The sequence below is a fragment of the Tympanuchus pallidicinctus genome, unplaced genomic scaffold, assembly GCF_026119805.1.
Source record: "Tympanuchus pallidicinctus isolate F22 unplaced genomic scaffold, pur_lepc_1.0 scaffold25, whole genome shotgun sequence".
Lineage (NCBI taxonomy): Eukaryota > Metazoa > Chordata > Aves > Galliformes > Phasianidae > Tympanuchus > Tympanuchus pallidicinctus.
The window spans coordinates 3,680,072-3,701,576 of NW_026294742.1; the positions used below are offsets into that span (position 1 = coordinate 3,680,072).

Consider the following 21,505-nt stretch of genomic DNA (forward strand, 5'->3'; position numbering starts at 1 on the left):
CGAGCAGAGCGGGCGTCTCGTTGACCTCTGGTGCCCGTGTCTCTCTCGGTTCTCTGCTCCGCTTCAAATTCTCACTCTGCGGTGACTGCCGGGCTGCTGCTCCAGCCGTTCGGATGCTGCTTTGCGGGGCGCATCTGTTCCGTGGAGCGCTCGCAGTCACTGAGAGCTGCCCTCTCTCCTGCTGTTACGCGCTGAGCGCAGAGCTGTGCCTCGCTGATGCCTTGTGCCGCAGGAGTAGCACCCTAACCCTAACCTAAACCAACACTCTAAAGAGGCTGTGGGTAAGGAAAGCACCGTCCCTGCAGAAGAAGCATCCTTCCTAGTACTGAGCTATCCATCCTCTGCAGCTTCCCTCCCTGGCAGCAGACAGCTGCTGTAAGCACAGTGATCGCAGGGCAGTGAGGGCAGCTCCCTTCACTGGGAGCTGCCGCTCGGTCCGTGTAAGAGCTTTCTTGCATTGCAGGGTGAAGCTGCAGAGGAAAGCCTCAGAAAGAAGGGGCAATCGCTGAGCAACCGCCGAGTTTTAACACTCTTTAGAAACTGGAAATCTGTGGTTAGTGGTTTTCCTTTCCTAAGCGCAATTCTTTCCTTGTGCATCTTTCCTGCAGTCAGCTTGCAGTAGCAGAAGGAAGCAGCACGATGTGTTCTTTGTGCCATCCTGCGCTCAGCCACATCCTCGGCTCTCTCTTGAATGCACCCAAACATCTGCTTGGGTCTCAGATAGCATTTCTCTGTGCCACATTAGTGCTAGCGTCTTTGTACTGTTGTTCTTTTTCCCAGCCTGTATGCGTCCTGGCTGTCTCTGGGGCTTTATGACTTGTTAAACACTGCCAGTATTTTCTGAAGGGACAGCAGGCGGTGGCAGCTACTCCTCTTCCTAAGCCTGGCTCCAGTGCAGTGTTGGTTGCACAGTTTTTGCAGGAATATCCTTTTGAGTATGTATTTCCTTCCTGGTAGTCAAGTTGTTCTCTGCTGAATAAGGTTTGTCTTTTTTCCTGTTCTGGGAAATCCAATTAATTACTTGAAAGTGCAGAAATGTTACGTGCTGAGTCAGTGGCATGAGGGGAATGGTAACGTGCCTTCCTGGCGTAGCATGGCTGTAGGAGTTGTCACACTTGGCCCATCTCCACCTGAAATCTCTGCTCCAATGAGTGGTGCAGCCCTAACCGTGTCATCTTCTGTGAAAAATGATATTGTTTTCTTCTGCAGAATGTGGAGGAGCATGTGCTGATGTTAGATCTGGAGGGAAAAAATGAGGGTTTCGGATATTAGAGTTCAATTTGGGATCCCTAAACATTGGGGCTACGGTATGCCTAGTGTAATTTAGGGCTGTTCTGTATCGGGGATGCAGCCATCCTTGTTTTCTTTGATGTAAAATGGTTGCTGACATCGCCTTATTCCTGTATACAGGTGAAGAAGTCTGGAGATGCCTGGGATGTGGGGACCTCATTGCTGCTGGTCAGCGCCTCTACAGGACAGTTAATGAAGCCTGGCATGTTTCCTGCTTCCGGTAGGTGCAATTTTATAGCCTTGTTCTGCTGGAGAATGGTGGATGCAGTACTGACAGGAGGTTGGTCTTGAGGCAGTACCCCGCTGCCAGCTCTGTGTCTGACCTGCCCTGCAGCCTGTGCGGAGGCAGCGTGCTGCTGGTCGCAGCCATGCTTCAGTACCCACAGCAGCCCTTTGGAACTGACCTTCAGTTCTGGCTGCAGTCTGATGCTGCCTGGCAAGGTGCTGCCATGCTGACGCACGCACATACGGGAATACAGATAAACTATAAATGGAGGCTCTGATTTGCTGCTGGTAGCAGAAGCCCCGCGTTGCGTCTTTGTCTGCAGTTGCATTCCAAGGAATTGCCCAGGCCATCTGAGCTCCCGTCGCTGTTTCCATATGTGGTAGGTGCAGGAGCAATATCAGGGTGTTGGGAAAGCTGCTGATTTGGCAGAGGGGGCTCTTGCCTTTCTTGCAAGTTCTCAGTCTGGTTTTCAGACTCCAGAATGATATTTCTGAAGGGGCTTATGTTTGTCAGAGAAGCAGGAGCTTCTGTTGGCTTCTGGGTAGGAACAACTGTGTCTTGAATCTGGAGAAGTTAATGTTTTGGACCTTGTTAAAGCAAATAGAGGGTAAAGGAAGCCAAAGTGTGGCTTTGGAGGAATGTTTGCTGTGCCAAGACAGGCATCTGTCCCATTGTGTTTAATTTATTACTATAAAAAGACTTTGTTGAATTATGGTTGTTGGTGTATTTTTTAAAAAAGCAAAGCATAGTAGGCTGCCAAAGCAACATTAGCTCTGTTGACTTGGAAAATGTTGTTAGTTAGAATGCCTTGTTAATCACAGCTTCTGCTCCATATCGCTGCAAATCCCAGCCTTTCTGGACTGAGTATTCGTGTTCAGCTACGTTGTGTCAGCTTCACTGAGCCCTGTTTTTCTCTTCTCTCTAACAAGCTGGTGTCCTGTTGTGGAGCTTCCCTAGATTCTCCCAATTAGCCAAACTCTAATTTGTGTGTGCAAGTCTTTTTTTTATGCCTTCTCTTCTACTACTTCTGATGCAAGTCCTGATTTGTAAATGCCTGGGTGCTTCTTGTTGAGGTGCATGACAGCTGAGCTGGAGGCAAACCCTGCCCTTAATGGCACTGAACAGAGAATGTTATACTGTAGTTTATATTGCAGAATGGAAGTCTTTTTTTTTTTTCTTTTCTTCCTTTTGGTTTTCCATAGAAATGAAGATAACAGCTTTTCTCCTGAAATGTACAGTAACTTGCTGATGCTCTTTCACTCGTTACTTTTGGCTAGCTCTGCTGCCCAGCTCAGAGGCCGTGCTGAGTGAACAGTTGGAACCTGCACCAGAGGAAGCTGCCCTTCCCTTTTTCCTCGTTCCAGGCTAGCGCCGTTCATGCAAACACATTCCCAGTTTGCACACTGTTCTCCTTTCTCTTCTGTTATCCCCAAGTCATGCTGGGCTGCAGTCTTGTGCTCGATATCCCAAAGCCAAACTTTAAAAAGCCTCTAATGGTAGGAGCCTTTGGCAGCCGGTAGCTGTGAGTTCCGGCAGCTCTTGTGCAGTGTTTTTTACAGTCTTCCTGTGGATTAGCTGCGTCTCTGGCCTGGCACATGATTTCCCTAATGCTGATTGGCATTGATCCAGTCTCGTTAGCTCTGTTAAGCTCGTTAGCTTGGTCAGGCAAGGCTGCTGATCATGCTTGGCACTGGCGGTAGCTGACGTACATGCATGTCTCTGAGGATTTAAGTTTTTTGTCACTTCCCTCCTTCCTCAAGCTGCATGTACAGAAGCTTTGTCTCTGAAACCTGTTTTTTCTCTGGTGTGGCTTGCAGGGACAAGCAAATCCTTATTCATATATCTTGGATATTTTACATTGTTCTTTGGCTAGCTGATCCTTAGGCTTGAATCTGTTGGCTTAGAGCTGCCCGTGGAGTCTTCTTTTAGATGTTTCTGACACAATCTCTGTTGTGAATTAACTCTGAATGTGCTTTTTTTTTTGGCCTCTAATCTGTTGAGTTAGCATCCATTTCAAAGGTCGGGTTTTTTTTTAATTGATAAGTGACTTCCCTGGATTTGGAATATATATTGCACAAGAATTCAAACTTAGATAAGGAAATACAGAGGTGACATGCTGTCTTTTTCCTAGATCTGGATCACTTTTACTGAAGTGAATTGTTGGAAGAAGAATGCATATTTGTTTTTTACTACCTAGACATGCTGTTCTTTTAGCTTTTAGTCCATTTTGTCCATATTACAAAATAGAGGTACTGCCTCATATGCATAAAGTATCAATACCTGGGGTTTTGATGTCCGTTGTTTTGTCGATTACCCCTCCCCCATCTCCCCACAGATAAAGACATTATTAAATACAATTCCCTCTTTTTATAAGGATGTTGCACATTTACGCACCTGAGGGATGGGATGTCATCCAGAGAGACCAAGACAGGTTGAGCCATGGGCTCAGGTGAACCTTGGAAGGTTCAACAAATCCAAGTTTTGCACCTGGGTCGTGGCAGCCCTGCTCTCAGTACAAGCCAGGGGATGTGAGGATGGAGTACAGCCCTGCCAAAAGAGGACTTGGGGACACTGGTGGATGGCAGCTAGATGTAAGCCAGCAAAGTGCCCTCACAGCCCAGAACGCCAACCAGATCATGGGTTGCATCTAAAGAAGCACAGCCAGCATGGCAGGGAGGGGATCTGTCTCTCTGCTCTGTGCTGTGAGACCTCACCTGGACTGCTGCATCCAGATGTAGGGTCCTCAGTACAGGAGAGACACGGACCTGTTGGGGTGCATCCAGGGGAGGGCCACAAAAATGCTCCAAGGGACGGAAAGCCTCCCTGTGAGGACAGGCTGAGCTGGGGCTGTGCAGCATGGAGAGGAGAAGGCTGCAGGGAGAGCTGAGAGCAGCCTTCAGTATCTACAAGGGGTCTATAAGAAAGAAGGGGACAGACTCTTTAGCAAGCTTTGTTGTGATGAGACAAGAGAAAATGGTTTCAAACTAAAAGAGGGGAGATTTAGATTGGATATCAGGAAGAAGCTGTTTACAATGGGGTGGTGAGGCACTGCACAGGGTGCCCAGAGAGGTGCTCCATGCCTGCAGCACCCACCGTCAGGGGATGGGGCTGTGAGCACTGATGGAGCTGTGGGTGTCCCTGTGCACTGCAGGGGGTTGGATTGGATGGCTTTTAAGGATCCCTTCCAACTCAAACCATTTTGTGATTCTGTTTGAATCTGAGTAGGATGGGATGAGAAGGCTCACATGCACTGTTTTGTTACGGACGCAGTATGAGTGAAAAATATAGTATTGATTATTTGAAAACTACAGATTCAGATCAAGTCTGCTGGATACATTCAAGTGGAAAATGCTTTTGGATCCAGATGAAGGAAGTTATTGAGAATGGTGGTAGGAATCCCTGCTGTAGCAGAGTGCTAAGAACTTTTTAGGAAGGAAGACGGCTGAGGTTAAGTTCCTTCCGAACTGAAATAACAGAGGATGTATATTATTATGGTCTATAAAATGAATCTAATTTGAGTAGCCAAGCAACACAGGCTTGCTGCAGAAATCTCAAACAAAAGCCAAACCCTCCACATTAGAGAAAAAATGTTCAAAGCGTATCTTCAAAATACTCCAGTCTATCAAATGTGATGGATTTCTAAAGATTTTACAGTTTCGGATTTAAATACAGACTATTTAGTTTATACCCAAAACAAAAAAAATAGAAGCTGAAAATCATCAGGAGCTTGCAGAATGGAGTCCTGATTCTGGAAGAGGAAAGGAAAACACAGGGAATTTTGTATCGATCCAAACCTTTTTCATGAGTTGGCCTAAAGAACCGAGAGACTGAAGATGAGGATGACCATAAACCATTAATTCAGCTTGGGCCAGTATTTCCATTTTGCTGACTACAGCAGACTTTTATGCACATGCATTGCAGCTTGATCTGGAAAAAATCTACTGATGGCTTTATGAATTAGATTTAAAATGATATTATAAAATAGTTAATGCTAAGTTAGCAGTATAAAGCTTGATTTAGAAAGTGCAAGCTTTTGATATCCGAGTATACATTAAATCTTTTCATGCTGATGGGGAGTTACATCATTATATGTAACGAATTTTAAGTAGCAAATTGACTTTCCAGTGTAACGTATTGGCTACAATTAAATGCAGTCTTGAAATCTTTAAGAAACCGCTTACACTTGTTAGTATAGCAGTAACACGAAGTCTAAACTAATAAAATTTGTTTAAATCACACTATAAACTGATGTATTATTTAAAGTTAATTCATATGACAGATTGTTTTTGTATTCAAGTGCCTGCACTCCTCTTTTTTTTTTAATTAAACTTTCCTGTTACCCTTTACTGGATCCAGAAGCTACTGCAGAGTGCTGTAAGCTCCAGCAGGCTGCTTTCTCTAAACAGGAACTTGAAAAAACAGAGCACTTTTGGCAGGGTGCAGAACTGGCTCTGTCTCCTGTGGGCATTCTGAAGCGAATGTGAACCAAATTACCTTTCTGCCCATTTCTCAGCAGACGTTGAAAGGAGGCTCTTCCCGGAATCCCTCGCTGCTGCCCGCGCTGTTGGTCTGCAGCATGACAAGTGTCTGCTGCTGGAGCGGGGCTGCGTTCAGCGTGCTGTGTGCTGAGGGGGTGCCTGAGTTCCGAGCTGCAGAGGAGAAAGAGACCCAAAGTTCATTTGCAAATTCTAGGGATTTGATTTTCTTATAGAGGCACGTGATTTTTCTTTTCTACGCTGAATTGTATGTTATAGAAATATTTTTGCTCAGCAAAACTTAACGAATCACCTTGATTCTTTTTACATTTGGGGGTGCAGGAAGGCAAACCTGGCAATCTTGCATGTGTAATTGCTTTTGTGTAGCTAGTTGAGTATCTTGCAGGGGTTGAAGGATAAACTAGATGCCTTCTGAGGGTGTTTCCCAGATCTTTTTCCTGTGGTTTTTGAGATACCTACTAAGCCTACCCTTCTGTTTGAAGTAATACATACAGCTTAGGAATGATCACAAAACTGGTAGCTAATGGGTCACCAGGCAGTGTGCCGGCACTGCAGCTTATCCATCAGGCTACATCTACTAGCACTTCACTGTCTTTAATGTTACAATTTGTCTGTCCTCAGAAATCTGGCTGCCATCTGAATCCATTTCTTCTAGTTGTGTTCACAATGGATGTGGAAAGCAAGCTTTTTAACCCCCCCTTCTGTTGTTCAAGTAACCTTTTCCTGTTTGCAAGCAGCAATCGTGTCTCTTGTCAGTCTTGGCTAGGCTGAGCTGAAGAAGCCCTGGATCTAGTTCTTCCTCGTGGGCTGTGTATAGACTTCAGTACAGCTCTCTTGGTTCAGATTGTTTGGCACAGGCCTTCATTTTCTGAGAGCTGCTTCCTCCCCACAGACAACTGGACAAATAGATGTGCAGTGACAGGATGTGAAGCTGAAATGTACCGATGTTGGCAGATAAAGATGTAAGCACAGGTATGTTCGAGATGCATTTGAAATGAGGTGCTGTTTGCTACTTTAAATCTTCCTTTAACTCTTCCAGCTGTGAGTGCAGACAAGTTTTGTACGCACACCAGGTGAATTTGGGAGCAGTAACAATGCATGTGAAATATGACAGGAACAGGAAAAGAGGGATCTTCCTGGTCCTTCTGTAGTTTCTGGGAACTGCATAAAGCTATCAGAGCCTCAGAGGTGACAGCTCCTCTCCACTAATCCTGCAGGCCCCTGGGAATGCCTCTTTAATGACGACTCCATCAGCTTTGAAATAGAGCAGCTCGCTATCAGATGTAGGGAGGAATAGTTGCTAAGTGCCTGTTTGCACACGGGTTGCCACAGCTGCTCAGGAATTTAAAAATCCAAAGGAATTGAGTAACACTTTGCAGGTGCAAGTGGTCACATTCCTCAGGTGAATCTTAACAGCTCTTGGAGACATGGATGACAGCCCTTTGTATCTAGGGGAGCTGGAAGTTCCAGTCTGAGCTTTTTAGTTAACTTGTGCAGCTTGTCCTTCTAGGACACTGTTATCAGAGAATGTAATATCAGTGCAATTACAATTAATCAGACCAGTATGTGCCAGGCTTTCCATATGAGTGAGATGGGATCCTTCCCCCAAAGAGTTCAGCAGTCTGCACAGACAAAGCAGCAAGCTAGGAAGCAAGTAAAGATGCTGTGTGCCAGTCCTGCTGCCACCAGTTACATGCTGTCATCATTTACAGATCAGAAGTAGCTGCTTCTGAAATGATGTATGATCTATGAAGTTTCAAGGAGTCTCAGTTTCTTTGTTTGCTTCTCAGGCTGTAGGTGTTCAGTAGGTCTGCAGCCATTAGGTATGTATGGGGGGTGTCTGGGCTCTCTCTCCATCCTACTGCGATGTTGGATACTGAAAGGCATTGCTGTCTGAAGTTCTGCGGCTGTTTAGAGCTGAGGTGCAGTAACAAAGGTGAGCTTCACTTCACTGTTGGTTTTGGTTTACTGGAGAGCTGCGTGCAGGAGCTTTCACTCAGCAGTGTGTGCGTACCAAGCGGTGTTTGTTTCAGTACCTGATGTCAGGAGCTTGACTCTGTCTTTCAACACCAGTGAAGCATATGTTAGGTGTAAGCGCCTTGGAAATACAATGAGGTGTTAGGATTGTATTGAAGAATTTGGAATGCCTCCAAACTGCACCCATGCTGGAACAAAGACCTGCTGCAGCCTCTTCAGGCATCAAGTGGTGCCTTTTCCCCAGCTTACACCAGTCCGCACACATACTGAAGTGCCTGTCTGTGCCAGGGTAAATCTGTGTATCCTAGGGCTGGAAGATAGGCTGAGCACTGCATCTGTCTGTAGATATGCTATTGGACAGAATGAACTGTAGTAAACAAGGTGTCTAGCTATGCAACCAAACCTTTCTGCTTAAAGTTCTTAATCACTTGAATATCACAAAGCTGTGATGCATTTTTCTGGGGACAAAGCTGTAAAATCTGTGGTGTTTTGCAGCTCACTTTGCATGTTGAGTCATTGTTGAAGCTTTTCACGTGTTCCCTTCTCTTGCCAGCTGTAATGTTCAGGCTTATATCTCTGGCAAAAATCACTGTGCAATTCCACAGCACGGGAAGGAAAGCAGCCCCTGTTGTGCAGTAGAGATACTGTGTCAGCATTTGCAAGAGAGAAATACAGATACTTGACCTCAGATTGTTTAAAAATAAATTTGCTTTGGTGCACGTTGGTGTTTAGAGATGGTATCAGTAAAATTACACAGAAAAGGTCCCCTCCACCTGCTCATCAACATTCTTGAAGTGCAGTCGTTCTGGCAGGAATTCAGATCTAGAATGAATGAATACATTAGCACCTTCTCCAGAGCCCTATTATCGGGGCTGTTGCGCTCTCAAATAGGTCATACAGACAAAAGCAAGAAGTAAGAAGAGAATTCTGCACAGGATAAGGAAAGTTACTGACTGCTGCTGGGGCTCGCTGCTGAAGTAAAATCATTTTGATAAGATGTTTCCTGTTTAAAATAGACATTTGGACTGTGTGTCCTTCGGCTTTAAGGAAGTCTCAGACAAAATCCCTTCCCAGGTGCTGAGCTGTCTGGGTGGTTTTTATTACTTTGAAGTTAGGCTTTATCTACTGGCTTCATTCACAGACTAGCTGGCTGCTTATCACATCTGTGCATCAAAACTTCAAAGGTTTGTCTGTAAGGTTGGGATTTATGAGGTCACGTGGAATCCCCCTTGGAGGGAGTTCAGCCCGCGGTAGCAGTTCTGTGGGGAAAAGCCTTTGTCTGTAGGTGATACTGCGGCAAGGAGGGGCCCTGCGATGCACCCGAGGTATGTGTGTGTTGTGGGGTGGTGCTGATAGCAGGGAGTGCTGGGCTGTGAGCACTGCTCCATTTACAGCACGCAACGTATGGAGAATGTGGGAGACCAGAGCGCATTCCTAGACACAGACTCACCGTGTTGCTGCTTCCAGTAGAGCTGTGTGAAATGTCAGAAGGAATTGGATCCCTGCTGGAGCTGACAGCCTCACTGGGCTCTGCAGCACTTCGCTGTGCTTTTATAGCCGGGCTTAGAAACTGCACAGAATGAGGGAAAAGGGAGAAAATATACATGTATTTATTATTATTTTCATGAAGATGGCTGTTTAAGAAGGGGGGAAAAATGCTGCCTGGCTTTCTGCTTACTTCAATAGCAAGCAGCAGCTGTCAAATCTGTAGCCAAGGCTCAGCCCCAAGCATCCATCGGACAATATGCCAACAGAGACGAGCATCTCCAGTAAAAGCACATCTGAGCACATCTGAGCAGTGTTGCCTTTGGAACATAGCATGATTTTCAGGCTGCGTTCAGGCATGCCAGGCTTTGCTGACTGTACAGAAATGGGAGGGCTCAGTGCAGCAGCATACATTTGTTGCATCTCAGTTTCATGCTAACCGTTTTAGCTGATTTGGCCACTAGAGATCACGCTTGGCTTCAGAGCAAGCAAAGTGATGTAACTACATGTGCTGCAAGTAGGAGAGAGTACTGCCTGTGCTGATTTATACCTCTCAGCTTCCTTCCAGGACATGCAGATTAGGTTAAGTGATTGAATGATCTCTGTGTTGAAAGCATTGGAAGAAAAGTTGATTTTCCTTGGATGAAGCACCCTGGGAAGTTACTTTCTGCAAGAGGATGACCAAACAGACTGTGAAGGCAGTACATCCCTGCTCACTGTACGGGATTTAGGGAAGCATGCAGTAAACATTAATCTGAAGGGGACATGGCTAGCTGTCTTCCTTAGTCTCAGCCTTCCTCGATTTGTCCATCAGAAAGTAGCACTGCTGCAAAGAGTGACTTCAGGTTAATGACTCGGGAAAAGCGACCCTCGTTCAGCACTTCCTAATGCAGCCCCCTTTGGATCAAAGCTCCACCCATGCCTTGCAGAGAAGTAGAGCTTATTCAGCCTCTGCAGCCACACGCTGTCCTCCTGCAATGGCTCCTCCTCCCCTCCCACCCTTGGGTGGATCCAGAGAAGGCAAAAACTTGACAATAGTTAGCAAGCAGCAGAGCTCGGAAGAACTACTGCAGAAGCATGTCTAACTAGGCTGGGTAGCAGTCATTCTATCTTCCCCAGGGGTGCCGGTGCCGCTGAGTGCAGGAGAGGATGGTTTCAGCCTTGGGAGCCAGGAAAAATCTGAGAAGAAATGAGCAGACGAGAGACCTGGCATTCCTTGGGCAGCTTGAAAGAGAGGTGAGGTGTCTGAATCAGCGCAAGATTAAATGAGCACTGGCTGCTGCCATGTTGGCAGAACAGAGCCGTTCAGAGGCAGTTGGACAAGTTTGTGGCTGAGCCGGTTCATCCACTGTTGAAGATGGGAAGTTACTTGTCAGCCCCTGCTTACTTCGCTCCCAAGGATCCCTTTCGGTAAGTCTTGCATGGGATTAGCAGTTGATCTTCAAGCTGTCATTTCACCCCTGTAATGCTATCCTAAGCAGTTAGCATGTGAGGTGCAAAGAGTGCGATCCGGGCTTGTGTGCAGGGAACAGCTGGCCTCAGCCCAGGGTGCTTTGAGGAAAGGTGCTGCTTACCAGCCTCCCTCCTTGCTCTGTGAGGAAAAGCACCAGTGTTGCAGAGCAGTGTCTGTGTAGCCCAGGCAGGCAGACTGCGTTACAGAGTGGCACACTGCTTTACCCCGTGCCCCTGTGCTTTGCTCCACTGCCAGAGGAATGAGATTACTGTGGCTGCTGCTACTTGCATCTCTTCCAGTGCTGCTTTATTGGGGCACAGTATGGGCTGAGGGAGTGCCACATGCTGCTGTGGAGTTCAAGGAGATGATGTAATCTGCAGTGAGGCAATCCATAATCTTGTTTGAGAAAGAAATAAAGTACCTTGCAGGTAACTAGGGACTTGCCACTTCACTTAAGTGGAAATGATTCTTGTCCCGTGATATTTTGGTTTGTATTAACAACCATTTTTGGCTCGGTCAAACAAGTGAGGCTTGAGAAAGGCTACAGAATAAGGCTTTGATTGCATTACATCTCCATGGTGAAAGCTGTTAGCCAGGCTGAGTGCAGCCAGGATGGTGACTGACGCTAATGTGCTGATAAGGTGAATAAATGGGGGCTGGCAGTTCCATTGTCTCTCCCCTGTCCCCTCTGCGTGGATTTGCACATTATTGATTCTGTTCCTACAAACACTGGTGTACTGATTGGGAGGTGGGTAGCCTTTTGTTAGCACAGAGTAGGGTAGGAGTAAATACTGCTGTGCAATGGCTAAACTTCAGCAGCAACTTTCTGTGAAAGCATCCTCTTTCTGAAGGCAGGTGAGCAGCCATTCATTATTTGTACTACAGAGAGAGCATCATGCTAAGCCATAGTTACACCCACCAAGTGGCATGAAAATCACTTTGCATAGTCAGAGCTTAAACGTTATGTACTTAGTCTGTGTTCTGTTGCATCTGTGCTTCTTTGGCCAGCATCTCTTAGAGCCAGAGCACAACTTGTGCTGGGCCCAGCTGAGAAGCCTTTGGGATAGCTGCAGGCTGGAGTTATGCAGCCTGTCCGCAGCCTGTCCTCTTCCCCTCTGCGTGCAGAATTGGAACCGCAGTCCTTTGGAGCCTAGCGGTAACTGATCCAGCCTGACAGTGTGTGGGGGGTAGATTTTATTAATGAGCCCTTCTCAAAGGGATCATCTCTTCAGTGCCAGGGAAGTCTTTGCTTCCATGAGGGTATTGGCTTTCATTTAGATGTAAAAGAGATGTCCCATGGATTGAATCTCCATCTCGCTGAAAACCAGGCTGGGTACGTGGTGCCACTTGATCTTCCCACTGCCCCCCACAAACCCAAGCAGCCATCGAGCACCGATTTGTGAACTCTTGCTGCAGCATTACATTCTCAGGGCCTCACTCTAGGTGCTGGTGGGGCTCCTGGAGGATGACTACAGGAGGCAGATTAAATTATTCTTAATTACTAAGGATGCAAAGTGGAGATTCACTGTATAATAAGAGCTCTGCAGATCTGAAAGTGGTGGCTAGTGTGCAAGAAGAGCCACATCAAGCACGGCTGCTAGCAGTCCTCCAAGAAATGTGGTTACCATGCTTGGCTACTGTGCCTGGCTACTATGCCATAAGAATGGCCAATCATGGATTAGCTGCTTGTAATCTAAAAGAGAAGCAAGAAGTCTTTTCTTTTGGTTGCAGTGACTGGCAAAGATGAGCTTGTTCACTTTCTCTAGAGGTAACTGAATTCCTTTTTCAGCTGATGTGAGGACAAGCAATGGCAGTGCTGTAATGCTGCGCACAACAGTGAAGTGGGAAAGGAAGGAGACAATGCTTCTACCTTCTGTGATAAAGATCTGACGTATCTCTTGAGTGAAAGTCATGTGGAACATTCATGTGATGCCTTTATCATCTGGGTAAAGGCTCTGAAACCGTTCTTAGAACTATACCTGTGTGCTGTCAGCCCTCAACACCTGACAAATCTAACGCCTTTCTAAGTGATAGTGAGGGATGAAACAGCCAGTTAGAGCCATTACCAGCACCTAGCTTCTCTGGGGCTGGTTGCTTTGTTCCTGTTGCCTCATTGCCCAGGGTGGGGTGCTGAGCCTTAAGCTGCAAACTTGTCCTGCCCAGATTTGTTTAATTGCATAGCATAGAACTGACTGCTTGCTGGCTCCACCCCCTCACCTTCATTTTGCTATGGGTTTGTTGCAAATTAAATACCAGTGCTTGTTTCCATATGGAAGCAAAAAGGTTAGAATCAGTAAGGAAGCAGGGGGAAGGCAAAGGGAGGACAAGAGTATGTGATCTTTTGGAGCCTGTCTGAAGCAACTGCAGTTGTGTTGTTTTTGTAGAAACTTCAAGTTTCTTAAGTAGAAAAAGATGTGGTTGAAGTTGTAGAAGGGGTAAAGAAGTTTAAGGAGGTATTGTGCTTAAAAGCAAATAAAATAGCCCACCTGCTTGGGGAGAACTTGGACAGAAAAGTGGCTCTTGAAGTCCTGGTAGAGCAGTCCCCAGTCTGCAGTGTTGCTGTCTGCATCCCAGGTGCAGGTCTGGTCACAGCTCCCTGTTTGAAGATGTAATCATGCTCAGAGCATGCACTGGTACAGGCATGCACGCAGAAGTCAGGTAAGTCTGAGGGATCCAATTCACCCATGCTGAGCCAGATGTTCCTGCCACAGGGTGATAGAAATCTTTGCTGTTGGTCTCCACTTGTTCTTTCTCCCTCCCACTCACCTACTTGATCATTCAGCTTGGGGTATTTACTGCAAGCAAAGCCAAGGACTAGTGGTTGAAGGCAAAATGCATGGCAGGGCCCTCTAGGTCTCTTGCATACCACAAGCAGGGCGTAACCCTGACAGTGCCCCAAGGCTTGGGCTATAATAATTCAAATACCCTTCGTAGTAAGGTGAAGTTACTGCTCCCCCTGCTCAAAAGTTAACAGGAGTTGTTGCACGTGGTGGAGCCCTTTCCCATCACAGAGGGAGGGGAAACAGTATTTGGAGCTGCTCAGCTGGGAGAACAAACAGTATAAAGCGAAGGAGCAGCTTTCCTGAGGGCAGGGTATGGCATTAAATACTGAGGTGTGTTTTCCCCTAAAACTGTAGGCTACTTACAGGCAGCTTCATCTTGTTGCTTGGCAGTCTCTTGAGACAGAGTAAAGAACTCTGGTTGGAGTTGGTTCCATGTTGGATCACAACCAGCGTCTCATATCATTATGCTCGTTACATGTTGGTGGAGTTTACAAGGAATGTCTTTGGCACAAATAAGCTTTTAGAAAGCTTGTGAAAGGTGAGGCCAGCAGCAGCTCTCTTCTTAGACTGGAAGCATGTGAAATGTGTACCTCCACTGCTACACACTGCCTTTAATGCACTTGGAGCTGTAGAGAGCCCTGCTGTGCAGGAGGGCACGCTCACACCTCCCTTGGGGTTCCCCTCCAGTACAGTAACTGAGCAGGAGAAGAAACTCCTCCTCCAGCCTTTGGGAAAACATTGTGCTGATAAACACATCGAGGTGTTGCCTAAAACCAAGCAATGGTCACTAACCTGCCTTGGGTCCTGCGCTCAGAAACGGCCAGTGCCAGACTGTTTTCCTTTTAAAGTCAGAGAACGTGCTGCCCAGGGCTCATGGAATAATCCTCAGTGGTGCAACTGCTGAGGGAGTGTAGTCCTGTCTGTGGCCTTATCTCTTCATTAAGTCACACCTGTGTGCTGCAGAAGTTGAATTCCTTTTCCCAGCATGTCCTGCTGAGGCAGGATTATTTGGTGCTCAGGAAGCCTGAAGATCTGGGTTCTGCTTGTGATTTGCTAAAATGATATCTGCAGCAGAATTGCTGCATGTCTTTCCTTGTTTGAGGGCTTTGTTTGTCTATTAGCTTTTTGCAGATAAAGGATGAATAATGATTGTTTCTTGAAATGGGAGCTTTTGGGAAAAGGTGGTCTGTGGAGGATTAGAGGGGCATTCCACAAAGCTTGGTGTGAAATTGGTTTTGTAATGCATAGGGAAGTGGATCCTACCTCCATTTCCTAAAGTAGCCAAGGAGAGAGGTGCTCAGGTAGAAGGCTGTTCTATAGAAACACTGTGTAGAAACACAGCAGAGCTGTCTGTGCCTGCCAACTGCACACAGAGGGAGAGGGTATTAATATCTTTAATGCAGAATGTGTAAACCAACTGATGTGTTCTAAGAAGTGAATGGCATTTGTTTGAAACTTTGGAAGCCTGCCTTTTCCTTCGTATTGGTTGACACCACCTCTCCTTACGAAACCATGGTGTTGGTACAAATCCTCAGCTGAAAATGCCTTGACAAATGAGGGGATTTAGTGACACAGTAACTAGAACAGCCAGCAGTGAGCTGCTGCTGAGTGCCTCTTTTCTCCATGCAGGAGGGGATGTTTTCCATTGCTCTGTGACTCACTGCTAACTGGAACTGTGCTTCTTTGTTTCCTTCAAGGTGTTCTGAATGCCAGGATCCCCTCACTAACTGGTACTATGAGAAAGATGGGAAGCTGTACTGCCACAAAGACTACTGGGGGAAGTTTGGGGAATCTTGCCATGGCTGCTCTCTGCTGATGACTGGACCTGTGATGGTAAGGACTCTGCGATACCTGCCTCCAACTCCTTGTCCTTGGTTGGGAGTTATCCTCACTATGCAAACAACCAAATAAACTGAAAGTGATAGTTCTTGTGATACAGCTTTTGTATCAGACATCTATAATAAGGCTTATCAACATTCATTTTTAACAAGAGTGACTTAAAGGAGAGAGCATGAAGATCTGAAGCATGTGAACAAAGAGGAAGGTGTTGAAATGCACGAGAATGAGAAATAGGAGGATGAGTGATGGGATGCCAGTTTCTGTAGCACAGAGCACAGTGTTTGTGGGGTAGTTTTCCTCTGCATTGCAAAGTCAGACCTGTCAGCTCAGGATAAGCAGCAGTTCTGGCTTTGGGGAAGATTGCCACCTAGACTACAGTGCAAGTGGGTTTCAGGCCAGTGCTGAATTGAAATGGCGTTAGTCCTGCTTGGTTTAAAACACTGAACTATGCCTGCACAATATGGGGTTCCACTGCTTGCCCCAGCATTGCAAATATGTAACCTCTAAAGCTGTCAAGAATTAAATAAACCCATTATTTTTCAAAAGCCTCAATAAAAACGTTACTCAATAGTAGTACTGAAACAGTTTCTCATTGCCTGCTGAAGTCTTTGCAAAATATGGTCAATAAGGGAAATTATCATAAGGAAAATAGAACTTCAATGTAGAAAAATATCCTTCAGAAGTATTTCGTAGTTTCAGCTTACTGGGTTTTTTTATTTTTTATTTTTTTTTCCTCCCTGTCAGCTGTCGGGTAAAGTATCCTAATTTGTGCACTGCCTGTCTGCCAAAAAAAAAAAAGCCCTTTCAGCTTTATTAATTCAGGCGTAACATTAGTTATCATGCCAAGAGCAAGTGAACAGGAAGGTTTAATATCTTGTTTACTAGTCCACAGCAGACTATCAACTATTTTTGATAGCAGAGCAGCTGCCAAATGTAACAGAGGTTCCTGGACGCAGGCTTTGCTTTGCATGTTGACATGTTTGTTTAAGCGAAGTTTTGCAAACAAAGCAGCAGGGATGGGGTTCTGGAAGGGCAGAATGGGCTAAGGAAACTCTCCAGTAAAAGCTGCTCCTCAGCTCTGAGATCTGAATGACCAAATCAATGAGAGGAAGGCAGTAGCTGCAAACGCTGATGGATTTTGTTTTTGCTGAGCACTTCCCTTTTCTGTCTGTAGGTGGCTGGAGAATACAAGTATCACCCTGAGTGCTTTGCCTGTATGAGCTGCAAAGTGATCATTGAGGATGGGGACACTTATGCACTGGTGCAGCATTCCACTCTCTACTGGTGAGACAGAGTTGCATGCTTTGCCTATGGGAAATTGCATTGCTCCCTGCTCTATGTGTAAGCCACATTTAGCTGACTCCATGTGGTTCAGCTTAATGCTAGGCTGAAGGAATATCAGGAAGCTGCCTTTAATGGGAGGGAGAGTGGGGAGAAAGGAGTGGAACAAGCATCAAAACTGTAGTTTAGGGCCACTGCAATAACTCAGAAGTGTGAGTTTGGCAGTGAGGGGTAGGATGCTACTACAATGACTCTCTTCACTTCTTCCAGTGGAAAATGCCATAACCAGATTGTGCTGACACCGATGATAGAAAAACATTCCACTGAGTCTCTGCGCGAGCAGCTGCCTTATACATTGACACTCATCTCCATGCCAGCAGCTACTGATGGCAAGAGGGGCTTCTCCGTGACTGTTGAGGGCGGCTGCTCCAGTTATGCCACTGGCGTCCAAGTGAAGGAGTGAGTATGACAAGGCTGTGTGCAAAGTTCATGTCTGTGCAGAGGGAGCTGGTAAAACTTCTGCAGTACTGCTGTCCTGCCAGCTGCTTTAATTGCTGTGGAGGTCTGTCTTGGTGGAACGGGAACATTTAAGAACTGTAATGGAGTAGCAATTTTTGCCGTTGAACAGATGATAAGCTCTCCCCAAACCACCTCAAACCTAAGCACTGACTCTAATGGAAATTAGCATTGTTTTACTTCAAGGGAATATTAATAGAAAGGGAAGCATTAGAGGTCAAACAGTTTTGATGATTCTGGCCAAATTGACTTTTTCCTCACCACTGTAATACCTGTGTTTAGAGTTAACAGGATGCACATCAGCCCAGATGTCCGAAATGCCATCCACCCTGCAGATCGTATCCTGGAAATTAACGGAGCTCCCATTCGTACGTTACAGGTGGAGGAGGTGGGCAGAGTTCTGTTCTAAAGCCTCCTTCTCATCTCTCTTCCTAAAGCTGTTCTGTCTCTTGGCACTGTTCTCCCACCCTACATACAGTGTATGTGTTCACCCATGGTACTCGTGCTAGCAGTAAGAACAGACACAAAGACAAACTTTGCTGCTTACTGTAGCTGAAGAGGGAATTAGGAGGAAATGCAGTTAGGATGCAGTTCTGAATTTGTGGCATTCACTCATGGAGGGAGATGATAAGGAAAGCATAAAGCTGTGGCATGTTAGAGGATGGAGAGCTGTGAAGACTTAATGTGTATTACTAGTGAAGTCTGCTGTTCTAATCACCTTAGAGGCGTCTGGTAATAGACAGAGGTTCAGCTTATCCTAGGTATGAGGTTACCATTGAAAAAAATTATATATTTGGTGTCTGCATTTACAAGAAAATGCTTTTTACAGCTATCAGGTGATGCTGCGAGAGTGTAGTGAGACCACCTCTGCTTTCACTACGTGAAGATTTTACTGCTGGCATTGGGTAGAACATTAGGAACACAACAGCTTTAGCAATGTTTTTCAGCATTGTTCAGGGTGAAATCTTGTGTAGTTTTCAAACACTTCTCAAAAAAAAAAAAAAAAGTTGGTCTGTTATTTTTGACCAGAACAGAAGAGGCTTTGAATAGCATGAGAAACTTCTGTGTTGTTACCTTATCTTGTCTGGTAGACAACTGTGGTGTATGCAACTAAACCAAAACTGAACCCTGATTTCTGAAGGGCGTTCTGCTGTGTCTCCTCTGTCTGCTGCCATTCATAGTCCTGCTCTTTGCTACCATCCTTCCCTTTGGTTTGCTCGAAGGTGGAGGACTTGATTCGCAAGACAAGCCAGACGCTGCAGCTGCTGATAGAGCATGACCCTGTCTCACAGCGCTTAGACAGGCTTCAGTTGGACTCGCGGCTTCCCACCCACATAAAGTCCCCCATCTCTCCCCACTCCATCTCTCCACTGGACATCAAGGAGAATCTGGAAGGAACGCTCCGCCGACGATCCCTCAGGTAAAGCCTTGAAGGCTCTGACTAGCTTGTCTTTGCCCTGTGCTCCTTGGCTGGGCTGCTCTGTGCTTAGGCCCCGTGGTTGAAAATGACTGCAGAGATGTGACTAATCCATGGTACGAGCCTTGGTATGAACCACTGGTGAAGCAGTTGAGGCCTTCACGTCCTACTGCTGGATGCGCTCTCTTTGTTCCCTGTCAGAGTGATAAATTTAATAAAACTGAGGAGCTCTACTTCTACCATAGAGAAGATACTGGTTTTATGGTTAGAAAACAGAAAGTCAGATTTTTATCAGCCTTAAATGGCTGGGGAAGAATGTGTCCTCAAAGGGAATGTGACTGGTAGTTGGGAAAAAAACCTTGTTTTTATAGACCGGTGCACTCAGTTGCTTGTTCAGTCATTTGCCAGTATTTTAATCTTTGCTTAGAAGTAATGAAAGATGCATCTTCACAGCTTCTTCCTCCTCAGGAGCTCCACCTCTAATTGACAGTGCAGGGGAGGCATTGTTGTTAGGCACTTCAGGCTTGGAAGTTGCTCTGGGTTTGTGAGGAGCTTCCACAGTGCTGGGAGAGCATCTGACTTTTGTGATGTGAAGAGCACTAAAATGCATCTGGAAACTGGTTCCTTAGGAGCTAATGATGATATATGTTGAACCAAAAGCTTCCTAGCAGCTTTACTGATCTCATTGCCTTTACTTTCTAGGCGAAGTAACAGCATTTCTAAGTCTCCTGGCCCCAGTTCTCCAAAGGAACCCCTCCTCCTGAGCCGCGACATCAGTCGCTCTGAATCTCTACGTTCCTCTTCTAGCTGCTCCCAGCAAATCTTCCGGCCATGTGATCTCATTCATGGAGAAGTACTAGGAAAAGGATTTTTTGGACAAGCAATCAAGGTGAGGGACCTCCCCAAGCATTCATCAGTTACTTTGTCTACAGCAGTCTATGTTGTAAACCTCAACAGTGTGGCCTTTCTTTGTCCTGCTGATAGTGATCAGTCTTGGAACTCACCTGGGCTGCTCAGTGAGATCCATTTCTCTGTTTCTTTGTCCCTTTCAAATGTCAATCTTGGCTATACTGGCTCATCTCCTGAGTTAGAGTGCCCATGTCACTGCAGGCACCTGGGTGAAGTGGGAGAGTAGGGAAGTGCATTAAGTCCCCAGTTCAGTATTGCTCTTCCACCATTAGAGTGGCGTACTGAAGGGTTTGCCAGGCTGATTCAGTGAGCTCAGAACTGTGATCAGAGCCTAAATGTGGTGGTAGCCATCAGCTCTTACATGGCTGTCACAGTTAAAAATCTCCATTAATAGCCGTTCTGTTCTCTTGCCTTTAAGCTGATCTTGAATAGGAGTGCTTAAGGAGCTGTTATCCTAGCATCTGCAGCATCAGGGCAGCTTTGTCTGCTTTATTGAAAGTGGTATGAGCTCCTCAGTACTCAGATATTCAGCATGTTATGGGACTTCTCTCCTTACACCTCACTCATCACATGTTTCCATGGATGGTGGTGGGCCAGTACTACTATACTATACTGTACTAATGAGGATATTTCTCTTCTCCTCTGCTCATAGACAAATAACAGGTCCAGGTAAGCAGAACCTTTCCTCTGTCGCATGCTTTTGTCATCCGCGTCCCCACAGTCAATGGCACAAAGGCATTTTTTTTCTGCTCAAATTACCTGATAGCCATTCTGTTTGGATGCATGCTCTGGGAGTTAAAATTGACCTCTTGGAGTTCCATGATGACACTTGTTTCAGTTCTGCTGGTATGTCAGCTTAAGAAATACCACTTAGCCTTGCCTTGTCTTTGTCCCTACACTTCCCTTTATCTTTGGGTATTAGATATCCCTGGCTTTCATGTCCCTGGCTGAAATGCATAGTGTTCCCTGGCTCGCTACTTATATATGGATGCTTGATTTCAAATGGGAGCAGAAGAATATCGTTCTCTTGCTTCTGTTGTGTTGTTCCATTATTTCATGCATTTGTATTCCACCTGTATTAGCCCTGCTATGTGCCGTGGTTCAAATGAGAACTAAAATGCCACAGTGTTTGCAAAAGCTCACAGGCTTCTGAAATATTATAACTGGGCCTCATGTTCTGGGTTGCAATTCTAGAGGTTTTCTGACAGATGTTTTATTTAAAAGGTATGAGGCAAAAAAGCAACAACTTTCTTGATCTTTGGATTGAATTTTAGTTGCAGCAAGTACTATGTCTGGTCAGAACAGTCACTTTCTGTTCCTAGAGAGAATGTGGTTATTTAGTTACCTAGAAATTTCAAAGAGATTTAGCTATCCAAGCAAAGCGACTCCAAAGGGAGACTCCAAGAAAACTCACTTATTAGAATTTGGCACATTCCTATTCACTCCTGTATCTGTACAAGCAAGGCAGAACTGATCAAAAGAAACCTCTAGAAAACAGCAGAATACCATAAACCATCTGGATACAGGCAGCTCTTAGAATTGGAAATGCTTTCAGTGCCAAGAGCTAGGAAGTGCACTGCCCAGTGTTCATGGTGTGTTTTTTCTGGGTGTGTGCCATATTGGGATATTTCTTGTAGGTAGCAAAACACCGCTCCTAAGGAGCATGGTAAAACAACTGCCTCCTGCTGCAAGTGAACATGCTGTGCAGCCTCGTTCTTGCACATGATTAAGTTTGATATGCTCATTAGAAACCAGTCAGCTTCACGCCTCCATTAATACCAAAGCATACCAAAGTGTAGTGTAGCTTTGCGTTGTTTGGTTTCATTTCTTATG

At 45.7% G+C, this 21,505-nt stretch overlaps 1 protein-coding gene and 1 long non-coding RNA gene across 5 annotated transcripts in view; one reads left to right on the plus strand and one right to left on the minus strand.

The window, feature by feature from the left end:
* Positions 1–21,505, plus strand: part of LIMK2 (LIM domain kinase 2) — a 30,588-nt gene that overhangs the window by 536 nt on the left and 8,547 nt on the right. For 2 of the 4 annotated variants that reach the window (XM_052689540.1, XM_052689544.1), the window contains exons 2-8: positions 1,411–1,510; positions 15,408–15,543; positions 16,724–16,833; positions 17,101–17,289; positions 17,629–17,734; positions 18,570–18,766; positions 19,466–19,652. In XM_052689540.1, the coding sequence (XP_052545500.1) occupies positions 1,411–1,510; positions 15,408–15,543; positions 16,724–16,833; positions 17,101–17,289; positions 17,629–17,734; positions 18,570–18,766; positions 19,466–19,652 (1,025 nt within the window). Of the gene's footprint in view, positions 1–1,410; positions 1,511–1,776; positions 1,896–10,488; positions 10,885–15,407; positions 15,544–16,723; positions 16,834–17,100; positions 17,290–17,628; positions 17,735–18,569; positions 18,767–19,465; positions 19,653–21,505 lie in introns of those variants that run through there. The other 2 variants (XM_052689542.1, XM_052689541.1) reach the window with 2 other exon arrangements.
* Positions 9,375–13,710, minus strand: LOC128083913 (uncharacterized). Its single transcript, XR_008208248.1, has 3 exons — positions 13,698–13,710; positions 13,414–13,523; positions 9,375–9,559 (listed from the first exon to the last, which is right to left on the minus strand). It is a non-coding gene; the product is annotated as an uncharacterized LOC128083913 (long non-coding RNA).